This window comes from Penicillium samsonianum (genome assembly GCF_028829775.1).
Source record: "Penicillium samsonianum strain IBT 33392 chromosome Unknown utg000002l_segment0_segment0, whole genome shotgun sequence".
Lineage (NCBI taxonomy): Eukaryota > Fungi > Ascomycota > Eurotiomycetes > Eurotiales > Aspergillaceae > Penicillium > Penicillium samsonianum.
This window is the reverse complement of record NW_026643260.1, coordinates 4,148,070-4,163,364: the sequence shown is the minus strand read 5'-3', so window position 1 is coordinate 4,163,364 and position 15,295 is coordinate 4,148,070. Positions and strand designations below refer to the sequence as shown.

The following is a 15,295-nucleotide window of genomic DNA, read 5'->3' as shown; positions in this document are numbered from 1 at the left end:
ACATACCGTTAAGTTTCCGACACCTTTTTTTTGCAGAGAACCCGAACCATTTACAGTACATTTCTGCTAAGTTCTGTCTTTTTTTTTTCATTTACTAATCTCCGGAGAGTTTTAAATGCATGCAATATTACCACTGAAAGAAAGGGGGAGGAAAAAAACAAGAGAAGCCAGATAATGCTCAGGCTGGGCTGGGCTCGTATACTTCCCACATAATAGACACAATGAAAATCCCACTTAGGACTTTCAATATACATTGTCAAATTCGTGCTCTTCCATTACTGCTTAGCGATAAATTGTACTCTCCGTCACCGAAAACCCCAAGGGTGATGGTTGAGTGGAAGGATATTCTGACTATAAAAGCATTGATCGATATAAGTTGCCTGCATGCTACAATCTACGGTATAATCAACACGTTTCGCAGTCACTTGAGTTTGATAAAATCTTGTGGCTATTCTTTCCGACTCAGGAAATGGATACCTACTCAACAACACGGACCAAGAGAGGAGTTGCATGCACGACATTATTTAATCAAGTCTTATATTGGTCAACTCATTTTAGCCTGCCCTTGGGGAAGCCGAACTTGCGGGTCGGGTCCTGTATAGCGGAACATTCGATGGTACGGGAAGATCCCAAATTTGATATTTGGGGATGTGCTACACCCGAGATGAAGGATTAAGAGAATAAAAGGACAGGCACAAGCGAAAGGAGGGCCTCGATGATTTTAGTCGTGACTCGTGAAAATCGTAGCTTCTATAAATGTCCAGACAGAGAGGGTCGGCATAGTGAGTCAATGTAGACTTGATCGGCGAGGACAAGAAAGGGAATGGAAGATCGAGAAGACGCAGCAAAGAGGCCAATAGTCTTTGCATTCGCCAGTCTCAGACAATGGAAAACAATTAGAATACAGCAAGTGAATTCCCGTTCCTCAAATTCGGGGTTCACGTATGCGAAATATCCAAGAGACTCGGTAGTCGAGCATGACGACAAAGCAATGCACGTAGCAAAAAGAAAGATAAATGCAATAGAGGATAGAGGGAGAGTCGACACGGAGCTCCACGGCCTAGAAGCTGAACAGTCCGCTTCGCTTCTTGCCTAGCGGATAAACCACCAAAGCGGCTAGGAAGAGACCGACCGTCGTGCCAATAGCAACTTGGACCATGCCATATCCGATATCGAAAACGACCCCATAGCTTTGGTCTCTGGCCTCGTCGGTTGATAGTTTCTTCGCCGCGTCGACAAATCCTTGTGTTCCATTGTTCACAACCGCATATGGAGACCGGGTCATTTCCTCCGCAGAAGTAATACCCGATATCAGAGACCCACTAGCCGCAAGACCGGAGGGAACAAGGACAAAGATCGCCGGCAGCATTGCCGCAGCGGCAAGCCCATGCCGTAGCCGGCTATAGAAATTGCCCATTACACCAATGACAAAGGCGCCCAGGGCATTGGACACCTGGGTGTTGGAATAGAAGCGCTTGGCGCTGAAGTAGTTGGTCACGTAGCCAGCGAGAGAGATTACTATCATAATCGGCATTTGTTTCCACTTCGCGCGGTTGACGATCGCCAGGCACACGGTGAATATGATCACGAACGGAAACCGCTGCAGGTACTCGTTGTGGATGGGACTGGCGGGACATGTATACTCTGTTGAGGCTTGAGAGTCGAGGAGCCCGTAAACGGCAGTGCCAATGGTAATTCCAAACCCGAGGAAAAGCGAGTATATGATCGCATACACCATGCGAACAGAGCCTGCAACTATACTGCGTGACTGGAGCTCCAGACTAGCACATAATACAGTGTATCCTGGCAGGATGAGGGCGATGGCCGATTGTGCGAGGGCAGAAAAGCAGAAAAGAGGTTCCCCATGGAATCTGATGCTTCCGAAGGCACGCGCAAGGAAAGACGTGAGGACTGCGGCAGAGATCTCAAACACATTCGAATATAAGCTCGATTTGGTTGATAAGATCAATTGTAATACTCCGAGGAGACACCCCAGTAGAAATGCCACGGGGATATCAACCGGTCGGGCATTGAAGGCGAAGGGCCCAACTGATGCGCTAGCACAGCCATGGGCGAAGATGAGGAACATAATGTGGAATTTGCTCTGCTTCATCATAACCTCATCGAGCCGCTGTATTGCCTCTCCAACCCCGATGACATCATGAATCACCTCCTTATAAATCTCATGCACATCGGCCAGCTTACCCAGGTCAATACCTTGACTGGACCGGACGACCTTGACCTCTGTTGTGTGTGTGGAAGCATCGTCAAAGGAGATGATCATGCAACCGGGTATATACAAAAACTGGCCATCAATCTGGATTACACGAGCTGTCATGCGCATATATTCCTCCAATCGATGAGTTGGAGCTCCATACTTCATCAAAGCACGGCAAAGCCGGATCAAGTACCGTTGTCGAGACAGAAGCTCTGCAATATGAACAGTGATATGAATTTCATCCTCAATCTGAGGCTTGGGACGTGAGCGGCCTAAGCTGGGGATGGCAGAACCACTGCTGCGGGACCGCGTGAGCATGGCAAAAGGAGAGCCAGAGCGGCGGGACGAGCCCGCCATGGAAATGCTGGAACGAGCGGTTGATTTATTGTACCACTTCCTTTGCGGTTTCCAAACAGAGTCGAGGGATAGGCCGCGTCCACTGAACTCGGAAGAGCTCCCCTGTCGAGAGCGCCCATAACGTCCTCGACCTTCGTTGTGGTTGTGGTTATGACGAGGCTGGTCGTAAAGCTTGAGCAGCGATGAAAGAATGCCTCCACGGTAATGTGAGGTTCGTTCAGCAGACTCGGATGAGTTCCTGTCCTCGCTGGCAGTGTCTTGGTCACTGGAGTGCAAGCCGGGAGATGGAGGGCGAATGCGAGTCAGAAAGCTGAGGTCTCGAGGTGACATTTGATGCACTATATAATGGGCTCCGGAGGTGCGCGGTGTTGATCGCCCGTCTAAGAAGTCCGCTTCATATTCATCTATTAAGTTGTCGAAGAGTTGTTGTTTCTCAGGGAAGCTTATCACAGGAAATTTATCTCCATCTTCAGTCTCGTACGGCACATCAGCGGGGGTGGAGCCAATCTCAGACACCAGACTGCACCGAGGGCTTTGCTTCGGAGAATTATGGGGGCAATTGAGAAGGGATGCGAGCTTGTGGGCCCTTTCATGTGCGAAGCAGATGGCCCGCCCCTTGTCATTTGTACCCTGACCAAGCTCATACTCTCCTAAAGTTCCTGGTGAGCTAGCTCTGGTGCTGATCGTCAAACCGGTAAGATCCACTGACGCGCTAGAGTGATCATCTTCCACCTGTGATGCAAGTTGGGAGCTTGAGGAGACTTTTTCCTGGAAACCTGGAATGTTGGCAGTGGGTAATGGTCTTTGCGGCAGCTCGGTGCCCCTTTGGTCCAGTCGGAATTCGACCATGGACCCAGTGTGTTGTTCTCTCAGCCCGGATTCGCTGGCCGTAAGCTTGATACGATTTGTGCCTTTCAGAATGCCTGCATTCCGATACTTGTCCTGTGCGCTAGCGTCACTGAAGCTTCGCACCTGAGACACTGGCTGGCCTTGGAAGCTATCACTGGGCAGTGATGGTGTAAAGGAATGCGACCTTGATAGACTTGACGATCCTTCATCAGAGGCGCTGCGGGAGATCGGAAGGTCAAAATAACCTCCCGCCATTTTGGTGTAATCCTTTCTCTTAAATTGGCATCTACTTCTTGGTTACTCAGTAGAGCTCACAGACCCCCTGGATGACCGAGCTCTTAGATAAAGCACGGGTAGGGCGGTTCATTTGCCCAGGTGGTCAACTGTAACCCAGCAACAGTCAGCTATGTGAGATAGCATGGGGAGAGCTCTTGTTTCCGGGACTTTGCGAGCTTCGACAACCAAACAGATAGTGAGCTCACCTTGTTCAAAGCAGAAGCATAAAAAAAGAGGAAGAGATACTGACGCCAACACAAAAAAGAACTGGCACGAACCTGTACGCCAGGTCTAGAGCTTATCGGGAAGGGGGGTTGAGATCGGAGGAAGTCCCACCAGGAATGACAACTATGTCATGTGTACATAATTAGATATAGATATTGTATCGGAAAATAAGGATATATGCAACCTCGGAGGAAGGGGCAGGAAAAGAGATCAGGCAAGGCAGATCAATATAAAAGAGACTGTGGACACCAAGTTTGGATGCAGGAGTTCGTCTATTTACGAGGATCCTCTCGGTTAAAGACAGGACTAAATAAAAAGAGAGAGAAAAAAAGACCTTTCCGGTTTGCTGGGCAGCACACGGACCATATCAAGAAGAGTCAGAGGCCCAATGAGACTGCATTGGAGGTGAATTTCTTTTGGGCCATGATGACCCCGTGTAGCCGTAGAGGCGCCATCCCCATGCCCAGTTTCTCACGGGTTTTGCCATTTTGCCACAATGGTCAATCAGCTAGCAAGGTCCACGGTAAGAGTAGAGGATGGGCCGAGGTAAGGAATTGACAGCCAGAATGGTGAATAGATACGGTACATTCCCCCTTGGCGGGTATTGCGGGAGATTGGCAGACTAGTTGAGCGAGTCCCGGTTCTCTAGCCTGAAAGGGGTTGGATTGTCATCACAGCCGGCGTTCTGGATCGTATATCGTCAAACCTCACCGAATCTCTACCGTTGGCCGAGCAGAAGATCCCCCAAAAGGGAGAGAGAGAAGGGGACCGAGCTCCTTGTCAAAGAGACCAGGGGTTTCACAAGCCCATGAGGTCCCACAAATCCGCAGAGTCAAAAAAGAATCTGATGGCCGCGTCAGGTCAAAGGGGGTGTGTGTGTGGGTATCGAGAGATTGGCCGAAGAAGGATCTTCACGATCAGAGGTTGAAGAAGATCAGTGGAGCAACTCTTTTTTTTAGCGTGGATTTACCTTCTCAATGTTGACTAAGGAGTAATATCTGGTCTTATCTCCCCTTCTACTTCTGTTTTCGTCCACATTCGTCCACATTGACGTATGAAATGCGATTACGAACTAGTCCAAGCCATCCCTTGTGTGTCTTTGACATCATGGGAAATCACAAATCACCCGACAGGCGAAACATTTCCGTCATGCAAGATACCTGCATGATACCTGCAAGATACCTGCTTTTCACTAGTTTCTAATTGATCCGACCAGTCGAGAACTACATAGAGATTCCAGCCTATCTTATTACCCACCTGCATACTATAATTCTATATCAATATTCAGGGTCTGAAGATACCTATCACACCATCGGGAAGAATCTCATCGGCATCGATGGGCATCTCCCTCCCTTCCGACCGAGATCTTCACCGAGAAGCATATGAGTACTCATACCACGGGAAGACACCCGGAAACACTTCCGAGACCCGACTCAATGTCCATCCTCAGAGGGGATGTTGAAGGTTTTTAATCTGTCCCGGCAATGTACAGGGTACCACAGATGAGAAGGTTGCACTGATATCCGGGGGAATTATCTGCTCTCTCTGCTTTTCCTAGTGCTAGAACCGCTTCTATTGCCTATAGGAGAGTTCTAACAAGCACACATGCACTCCTGAGTGGGCTCGAAACCCTTCCCCCCCCTTTTTCATGGTCAATAACCTATCCAATATCCAAAACATGAGCTCCTCTCTCGTCATTGTGCCACCTAATGATGTGAGATGCTTATCTAGGCAACGATCATTACCCAACATATGCTGCCCAAAAACCTACGTCAAGGGAGCTTGGGTGATTTAAGCTTACAGATGTGGCTGCTGACTAGTTCTGGATCCATGCTAGTCATGGTTATCAGTCAGGGGGAGACAACCAGGGCCCAACCTGTTTCTCGGGTGTGGCAATCGAACGGTACTTCCAATTGGGTACCGTGCAAGATGACTTCTAAAACCTCTGAAGGGGTATCAGATAGGACCAGGATCGTCTCTTCCGAGGTGCTTGTTATCAAACGTTAATTATCCTCGGTATGATCTCCCATTTGTTTCCTTTCCTGGACTAGATTGACATATTACGCTATCAAAACTGTAGACTTCAGGAGGCTTGACTAAACATGTCTTGCTTCACCTCTATCTCATTCTTTTATGCAACAATGCGACTGCACAACCATCCGTGACACCCTCTCCTTCCCTCTCAGTCACACGGCCCTCTTCCCCGACCAGCCGTACCGAAGATAATGGTGTGACCTGTAGGGACGCAGGGACCAATACTTAAGCTTGGACTGCAGAGCTAACATAAATACTATACTGTCTATGTGAGACGCATGTGCCACGGAGGTCCGGCTGCTCTGTCCTCGAGTAGACACAGATAAAGCAGCTTTGATTCCAGGATTCTTGCGTGGCCTGGGGGTAAATATTTTGTCCTCTACAGTTACCCATTGTGACATTAGACTTTCCGCATGTTAAGAAAACGAAGATCCCATTTACATTCCTAAGGTTAAGTCCTCGACTCAAGATGCTTACCATCGGCAAAAACATATACTTGTTTTACGTATGTTCTAACATCTTTTCTTGTGATTATATTGTGGACATTGATGGGTTGACTTGTGCCTGTGTATAAACCTTGTCAACTTAGGGTTGGTGTCAAACCTTTTTTTAAGGCCGTGGTCGTACCATGGTTCTTGATATACAATGCCCCGAGATTCTCACGTACTTCAAAGGCAAAACTGTATAGGTAAATGCATACCTAGGTAGTGGCTCATAACTTCCAGGTTCGACACCCAAGAATACCAAGGTTTGTTTGATGCAGGCAAGGCAACCAGCCAAGTAGATTAGAACTAGATGCCATCTACATCCACGGGGAATACTATTCACGGGGCTTCACTTTGCAGCCCAAGTGATTATTACCCTGTTCATGGTGTGGACGGACATTAAACTACATATATGATCAGAAGCCAAGATCTACCAAGCAGCTAGCAGCATTTACTTCCGTCCGCCGTACGACCTTGGCATCCTTTACTTTATAATAATCGCCTCACTGAACTCCTCGTCTTGGGGTAACCCATCACTGTCCTCGCCGATAACGGCGGTTTAAGATGTGAGTCTATCGCAGTGGATTTTATAATAAACCACCTTTTATTTTGCCTGTTGACAAAAGTGTAAATAGAAACCGAAATATTTATGCAGCTACTCCGAGTTCAGAGCCACCCTCCATAATCATCAGCATACAACCCGGCTCTGTAACTCTGTAACCATGAGACTAAGCATGATGTACATGCTGCATGAAGACCACAGACCTTTGAATGTGGTCTAGCGAGATACATGTTGCCTCGTCTCGCATGTTGATATCAATCTCACAAGCAGTCATGGTGACCTCGGATTCTGATGGCCTTTCTTTAAAGTACCTTGTAATGACCTTTTGACCCATGTTTTTGCCTTACTTTCTAGTCACAGGTCGAAATACCAAACCTAAAGGAGTTACCAATCATAGAGGACGCCTTTTCCACACGTAACTTTCGAGCGATACCTACCTAGGACTCTTTAACAAACCGAGTAACCAGATGGTCCACGTGGGTAATTGTAGGACAACATCAGGATTATCGTAGGATCTAAGAAACAAATCGGCATAATCCGAATAAGTCGTTGGATTTGTTCGACCAAAAAACTACTTAGATACTAGAGACGTTCATGGAGTATGATCAACATAGCCAAAACAAGATAGATACTTCAAACAAGATCAGACATTTGCTAAGATATGTATTCACCAGGGTGATCTGAGCTCAAAGAATGCACCTGGGAGACTTGTCTGTACATAACCAGATGTACATCAGAAGCCAAATGGAGAGGAGAAGAGAAAACAACTTGCCAAAGCAGGTGCCTCTCTTCCAGTCTCAAGCTCATCCTGTCTTTTCCGGGAAAATATAGCCGGTCTGCCCAGCCTCGGCTGTAATGAAGGTAGGTGGCAAAAGGATAGAACGTAGTGGATAAGGATGAAGATAAGCAAAAAGAGAACAAATAAGAATAAAGTCATTTCAGACCAATCAAGGTCTTTCGTCACAAAAACATAAACCTTGGCATGAGTTGCCAGCAATAGAGTGGTAATGAGAAAAGGAATGTCGGGGGCCAGCCGCTGTCGAGACCCTTTAATCAGGACTCGATAGGCAAAGAAAGACAAAAGTCAACCCGTTTGGCAAAAAGAAAAACATGAAACAAAAGGTCATACGTCGCTGTCACGTGGTGTTCGGCATTACATGAAAGGTGTCTTGCGTTTTTCAGCGCTGGACAACACCAGCATCGGCGTCTTGCGCCGTTCTGGTGCCTGGGCTGCCGGCCCCTGGCCAGCAACAACATCCGCCACTGAGGGTGACGAGGTGCCACTGGTACTAGGCGAGGGGGCATAGTCCCCGCGAGGATCAACAAACTTTGAGTAAAAGTAGCCACCGTCTTCGCTAGTCGGGGTGGCGCTGTGGAAGGGACTGTCCGGGGACTTGCGATCCCGGCCAGATTTCTCCCTTCTCTCGGACCCAATGGCACCATTAGCAACTGCTCGCAGGCTGCCTAGACTAGGCTTGCTGGAGAGGCTTCCGCCACTGCGCACGGTGGCATCATCGCCATCCGAGAAGGTAAACTCTTTCTCACTCGCAGGGGTGTTAGTGCCTCCGCTGCTATGGTATCCAAAACTGCGTGTGTCGCCACGACGCTCGATCCCTGCGCGAACAAGATTGTGAACGGCACGACGTCGCTGACGGGTCGCAAAGTTCTTGCTACCTTCGTGCTTGGAGGTGGGCTTGGCCACGAGATCCTCAAGCGAAGGGGGACCACGGGGCTGGCGCATCGGATGTTCACCAGCACGACTTTGACCGGGTCCAAATGTTCCAGTGGCCGGTGTCGGCGGCAGGGCAGCAGACCTAGGGCCGGGTCCCACATTGGCCTTGACAGTATCAATGTTCGTCTTGATACTTGGGTTAAACGAAAGGTTCTTGCGATGGCCTCGGCGGAGAGCATTCACAGACGATTCGTGGGGCGGAGAGGGGCTGCCAACCGGAGGGGAAATTGGCTGCGGGAATTGCATGGGGGATTGCGTGGAGTCCGCAGGAGGAGAAATCTCTGCACGGAACTGGGGAACCTGCTGGCCAATATGGGACTGAGTATCTTGATAGAACTGTTGCTGGCGATCTTCCTGGGAGTTGTTGTCCATGATGTAGCTTTGTTGGCCAGTCAGAGGATTGTAGACGCAGAACATTCCAGGTTGACCAGGAACAGGCTGTACAATGGGCTGAACACCTTGCTGGAGCTGCTGTTGATAAAATCCCATGCCAGGGATGGAGAGCGAAGGAACCTGTTGCTGCCGAGGAAGGGACATCCCAAGGTTGAGGCCTTGGAATTGCTGAGCTGCAGCGGTGACACTGATTAACTGCTGTTGCAGGCGTTGCTGCTGGGCAGCAAGGAACAGGTTGGTTGACATCAATTCCGCGTACATGTTCTCATCGATTGGAATATCGCCACCGGCCATTTCAAGCGTCGGAGGTGCAAGTACCTGCTCCGGCATAGTGTACATCATGCGGTTGTGGTGCGAGTTGTTGTGGTGCGGGTTGTTGTGGTGCGAGTTGTTATGGTGCGAGTTGTTGCGGTGCGAGTTCACGTTCTGATTCGTGGTGTAATTGTGCTGTGGGAATCCAGTTCCGGTCGCAGTTTGTGGGACACGGTCGGTCCCTCGGTTGGAATACCCAGTAAATCGTGCACCTTCCATTCCACTCCGCTGCTGATGTTCAGAGGGGATTGTCGCAGACTTGGGAGCAGTGCGCAGTCCAGCCAAAAGATGAGAGCGACTGGTACGCGGAGTGGAGACAGATGCCGATGTCTGGGACTCGTCGATGGTAGCAACCTGGGGAGGCATACTCAAGCGTTTGATGTGAGAGCCTTTGCCGCGCGAGGCAAAGCCAGAGCCCGGCACGCCCAGGGAATTGCCATTATTGAAAGAAGAATTGTAAGACATTTGAGCAAGACCGCCAGCGTCCATACTCATATTCGTTCGGTAGAGGTGGATTGTAGGTATGTGCAATAGAATGCGAGCGAGACAAGTGGTATCTTTTGACGTCCGGATTCGACGTGAGCGTTTGGGGTCAACCACAAAGCTGAACTCACTTTCCGGCGATTAAGGAATTATGGTGTCTATGCAAGAACGAGCGCTGAAATAAGTCTGCAATATCGAGATTCAACGACCGAAAAAGAAAACGTGGACGCGAGAGTCGGGCTTCTATATCCAGAAACTGGTCAGTAAGATCCAACGGATGGGGCAAAATGCAACAACACGTACCAATCACAGGTGAAGATATGCAAAGAAAGCGAGCGAGTGGCTAGCAATAAAGATGGGCAGATGATAGAAGAACCAAGCTGTACAAGGACTTGCTGGGTTTGAAAGCTGCGACCCGAGGAATAGGTAGGTCTCGAGGACGCCGAGGAGGTGGTGATTTGTTGACAGATACCTCGCAAGAAAGAAAAAAAAAAACAATTAAGAGGATATTTTTGAGGAGAAAAAGCCACGCGCGAAGCAAGACCACGAAGAAAAGATAAGATGTCTGGGGGAAATGCTCTGCAAATCCTAGCCGAATAGAAAAAAAGAGAGTAGTTCACGCGATGCCGAAGATCGAAGACTTGGAGGCTGAAACACCAAAGGTCGCGACCAAACAACCCAGTGCTGTGCGAATAACCGAGGCAAAAACAAGTTCAGGGAACCGGCCGAAGAGATGAACTGGAGGCAATCGAAAATGCAGTGAATTCGGGTCTCGGCCAAACACAATGTTTTTCCTCAGGGGGGGCGGAACTAATCGGGACTATTTGCAAAGTGGATAAATACTTTTTTGAGTGTTTTCCATGAAACGAGAAGAGCTGCAAAGAAAGAAGGAATGCAGAGGGGAAAAGGAAAAGAAAGAATCGAAGATTAGATGGAGGGAAGTGAGAGAAGAAGAGAGAGATTGATGAAGATGGTGGATGGCCTAGGCGGGGATTGTTGCCTGATATCCAAGGCACCAACCCGAACACAATGGGCCCAAAGGGTACTAGCGTCTTTTCTCCAGGCACAATTGCTTTGGGAGGGAATATCAACGGAATATCAACAAACACTCACTTTGATATTTTCTTTGATTCTGTTCCTCATGTTTGGGAAAAATCGGGGTAATTCAACCTTTTACAGCTTTACCTATACTCTAGGCAAATATTCTATTATTCTTTTGCCTGACTGCCTGATCATCACTGACAGTATCACAGAAGAACACCCATTGGGGAGATCTAACTGGCTCGTCCTGTCGGCCAATAAGCAACACACCCAGACACGAAGTGACCCCCCATCACATCCCAAGCCAAATCATTGGCTGTTGGTCACTAGCGGCGCGACGTGGCTGCCATCCACGCCTGACAATGCCCCTGGAGCCGCTCGTCGCTAATGCCAAGCTGCCAGCGCTAGCCAATGGGTTTACCTGGACTTGTTTGCTTCTAGCTCATACCTAAAACAGATCTCATTGTGATCATTGTTACAACCTTGTTCATCGTATTCTACCATGACGATAAACAAGAATAGTCGGCCGCTTATGCGGCCGTGTCGAGTCTTTTTTGGTAACCTTTTTCGGTAGTCTTCTCAGATGGTCCTTTAGATGTCTTTTTTGGTGGTCTTTTCGGATTCCTCTCAGTCTTTCCAGATGTCTGTTTTCATAGATATTGTCCCCCCTTTCTCAGTTTGTTAGCTAGGCAGCAGAAAAAGAGGGGGAAGCATACTTTGTGTTTGAGACTTTTCTATGTATAACCTTTGATTCTGGAATCTAGTTTAGCGTGTCTTCTCAGGGTTCATCGTTCTCCTGCTCTTTAGCACTCCCGGGCATGTTGATAGTGTTTCTATAATGTTCCCTGTCTGACTTTGCTCCCTCATAGCCTTGGGTCTCCATCTAGTGCTGTGAGATGATCAGGAGGGTAGAATTTTAAATTTGCCTCTCGAACTGTAAGTGATTTTGGCAGCTTTTGATCTCTAAAAGGCAAAAGAGGCCGGGAAAACCAACGCAGGGGACTTGTAGAACATTGTCTGCCAAGTTGGTATGGAGTAGAAATTTAAATAGACTCTACAATTATCATCACATGCTTTCCCGTTTGTTACCTTGCACATGGTAATCATGTGATGTTATGAGTCCCATCCGCAACAAATGACACATCAAATATCTTGTGGAAGACCTTGGATGAGCTGGATCCCGGCTAATTAAGATGATGATACCTCGCTGTTGGCGTATGAACCAAGGCATGGATGCATGGTTGCAACGAAATATGATAATGATGGGCTTGCACTGTTGCGTCTTTTAGGGATCATATATAGAACAAGGTGATAAGGCACCAGGCTATGATCGTGAAATTGCACAGACTAGGCAACTGTTCAGTGAGATCGTGGCATGGGGGCTTACGTGATTATCATCTACGACGGATCATGAAGATCTAGATTGTCAACTGCAGAATTTCACGCAAACGCTGGTATTAACCTCGCCTTTTGTCAACCTAAATATATCATACATGTATAACGTACATCTCAGCCCCTCCTGGCTTCGTATTTTGCATCTCACCCGTCCGGGAACCGGTGTCCCCCACGTTGTATCTACAATGTACAAGCACTCCTATGGTCTGTACAGACACACATGAAAAAGAGTTAGACAGCCTGTGTTGCTTTGTCTGCTTGTGGGTCAGAATGCCAGTCAGATGGAGAATGGGACTCAAATCACCACTAGATGAGGTGTTGATGAGCCATGAGAACATGAGGAAAAGATAAAACAATGGATACAAAGAAAAAAAGAATGATGAAGATGTGGGGTATCTGCTGGCTGAGATAGTGTGCCAGAGGAAGAAAATCAATGAGTCATGAAATATAATCAAACATGGAGTCCATGGGTGCGACCTCGAGGTACTTAAGCATCCACTGGGACACCGGGTCCAGGGTGAGTGGCCGACTCATTCTGGGATGGCAATCGTCGATGACCTAGTTCCGGGGTGGTTCCCTTGCCGTTCATTCGGTCAAATTCCAACGTTTCAGCCAACTCGGCAGCCATAGGGTCCAGATCTTCTTCTTTGAGTCCGGTCGCCAAAGCCACCAGCTTGCGGTGCATATCGAATTTGGTGCTCACACCCGCATCCGCTGTTTGTTGGGCTAAATCCTTAATAGCATTGCGACGTATCTTCTGCGCAGAGCAGAGCTCTTGAGCGAGTCGATACCGAGCCATTAATTCATCTTGCTCAAGGGACGCCGCCGAAGGTTTAGGTACCTCTGTAATAGCAAACTGTTGGGCCAACCGAGCATGCTGGATCTGCTCAAGAAGGGACTCATAGCTTGCCCGCAGCTTTTCATATCGACCAGCTTGGTCGTCATTGCGCTCATGCTCGGCCTCCTTAGCGGCCAATGCAGAGAGTTGCTTCTGGATCTTCTGGCGGTCGGATTCCAATTGCTCATGTAACGCTTCAGGATTGGCGACATCATTGGAATCTTGCTGGTTGATTTTTGAGTTTCCATAGGTCACAGCAAGCTTTTTATTAGCCTCGGCCATGATTGCCCCAATCTTGGAGAGGAGCTCAGAGGTCGCAGGGGCATCCGGGATTGGAGCAACGGACTGTCGGTCCGTGCCCGCAAGACCAGCTGCTTCAGCATCCATATGTTCATTAGCCATGGTGACGGAAGATGGAGCCGGCGGGATGTCATGGTCATGATGTTGAGAACGTTGTGTGATACTGCTAGCGGTTTCTCCTTTATTATTCACCAGATCGCCAGCGCGGTGGCAATGCACAAGAAGGATGTTCACCAGACGAAACGCGCCATTGCGAGCAGCGACCAAGACAGCGGTGTCACCATTCTGATCCTGACATGACAACAACATTTGTATCTCATCTTGGGAGCATGTCTTGCACAACTTATCGAGGAGTATTTCGCAATAATAACGTGAGCTCTTCCACTTTCCCTTGCTTCGAGTATTCTCTGCAATGTGATGGAAGATAGTGGCGCCGAACCAGTCTCGGAAAGAGACAGTATCCAGAAGCATATCTAAGAGAGTCGGAAACGTTCTCTTTTCGTAATTATTGGTAAAGAGAACAGCTCGAACGAGTGGTGTCTCTTCATGCTCCGAAAGTGCCTTGACATTAGCCCCTTTGTGCAGAAGATCTTGCACAATGCCCAAGTCACCCATCGCACATGCCCAGTGGAGTGCTGTGTTCCCCGAATCGTCAATGGCTCGATCGACTTGGAAATGAGCAGGGGGTTCGGGAGGAGGAATGCGTGTTGCCTCTGGTGCATCACCCACGGTCATGAAATAGTCTAGAAGCTGATCGCCGTAGATTATGTGTTCTTGCTCGCTGATGGACATAGCGGTTGCCTCATCCACTCCACGCTTCCGCTTCCGTCCGCCATGTGACATTTGAAGCATATCCTCGTCTGCGACCATTGATGATGATTCAATTGTAGCGTGCCCGATTGACTCGTTATCGTCGAACCCTGCATTCATTTCATAGTGATCTTGTGGAATGGTTGGGGGACCCATGCTGCGCTGAGGTTGAACAACTTTCAGGCTCTCTGAAGCTGCTACCGCTGCGGCAGCCGCGGCCGCAGCGGCGGCACGATTTGCGGCAGCCGATTTCCTTGGTGCCCTAGGCTTAGATGGAGCTGATGTGTGTTTTGGCGCCGGTGGGGGACTGTGGTCTCCAGCAACATAATCGAAAATCGGGGCTAGTTTTGTAAGGATGTTGTTGCGTTCCGCAAGCTGGCGGCCTTCCGGAAGTGGGATCCATGTTCCTGCGAGCATTACCTGTCAGTAAGCTGAACGTTCTCTCCAAGTCTCATAGATCCCAAGGCATACCCTGATATTTGCCATAGCCTCCCTGGACTTTCTCATGTACCCCCTTCTGGACCTCTCGTTCGAGGATGCGCGTTCGTGCAGGCTTATCGAACCCTGCGGCTTTGAGGATGTGTGTTGCATTGACCCAATCATCCCCTCGCCTTCTCATCACACTGTCAGTGTCGAGTTTGAACTCGTACACGGGAACCTGGGAGTGAGAACGTCAGCTGTGCTCGCATTCAACACGGAAAACAATCCCATGCCGGGGTAGTGGAAATCTTCAATTAGAAGTATACTTACACTGCTATAGGTAGCAGAGTAGATGGTTTGCATCCCCGCCATAATGTGCGTCGCCGTCGGCCGCTGCAATTCAGTAGGTTCCCGAAGAGCGATATAGCAACCGCGCACGTTGGAGCCGAAACGTTGCCCTTAGAAGATCCACAAGTTGATTGGTTTAAGAATTCTTCGGCACTCGATGCATTGCACGCAATAAAAATCTAGACCAAGAACACAGAGATACGATTCGGTGGAGCTG

At 48.8% G+C, this 15,295-nt stretch overlaps 3 protein-coding genes across 3 annotated transcripts; all 3 read right to left on the bottom strand.

Moving 5' to 3' along the window:
* Positions 1-1,060: 1,060 nt before the first annotated feature.
* N7471_003461 (threonine/serine exporter family protein) lies at positions 1,061-3,679 on the bottom strand (the record flags this gene model as incomplete). Its single annotated transcript, XM_057276181.1, has 1 exon — positions 1,061-3,679. The coding sequence occupies one exon, from the start codon at positions 3,677-3,679 to the stop codon at positions 1,061-1,063; it is 2,619 nt and encodes an 872-aa protein (XP_057140819.1).
* A 4,480-nt stretch (positions 3,680-8,159) lies between these two features.
* N7471_003460 (uncharacterized protein) lies at positions 8,160-9,938 on the bottom strand (the record flags this gene model as incomplete). The annotated part of the gene is made up of 1 exon (XM_057276180.1): positions 8,160-9,938. The coding sequence occupies one exon, from the start codon at positions 9,936-9,938 to the stop codon at positions 8,160-8,162; it is 1,779 nt and encodes a 592-aa protein (XP_057140818.1).
* A 2,911-nt stretch (positions 9,939-12,849) lies between these two features.
* N7471_003459 (putative APSES transcription factor) lies at positions 12,850-15,102 on the bottom strand (the record flags this gene model as incomplete). The annotated part of the gene is made up of 3 exons (XM_057276179.1): positions 12,850-14,717; positions 14,782-14,968; positions 15,061-15,102. The coding sequence occupies 3 exons, from the start codon at positions 15,100-15,102 to the stop codon at positions 12,850-12,852; spliced, it is 2,097 nt and encodes a 698-aa protein (XP_057140817.1).
* Positions 15,103-15,295: the final 193 nt, after the last annotated feature.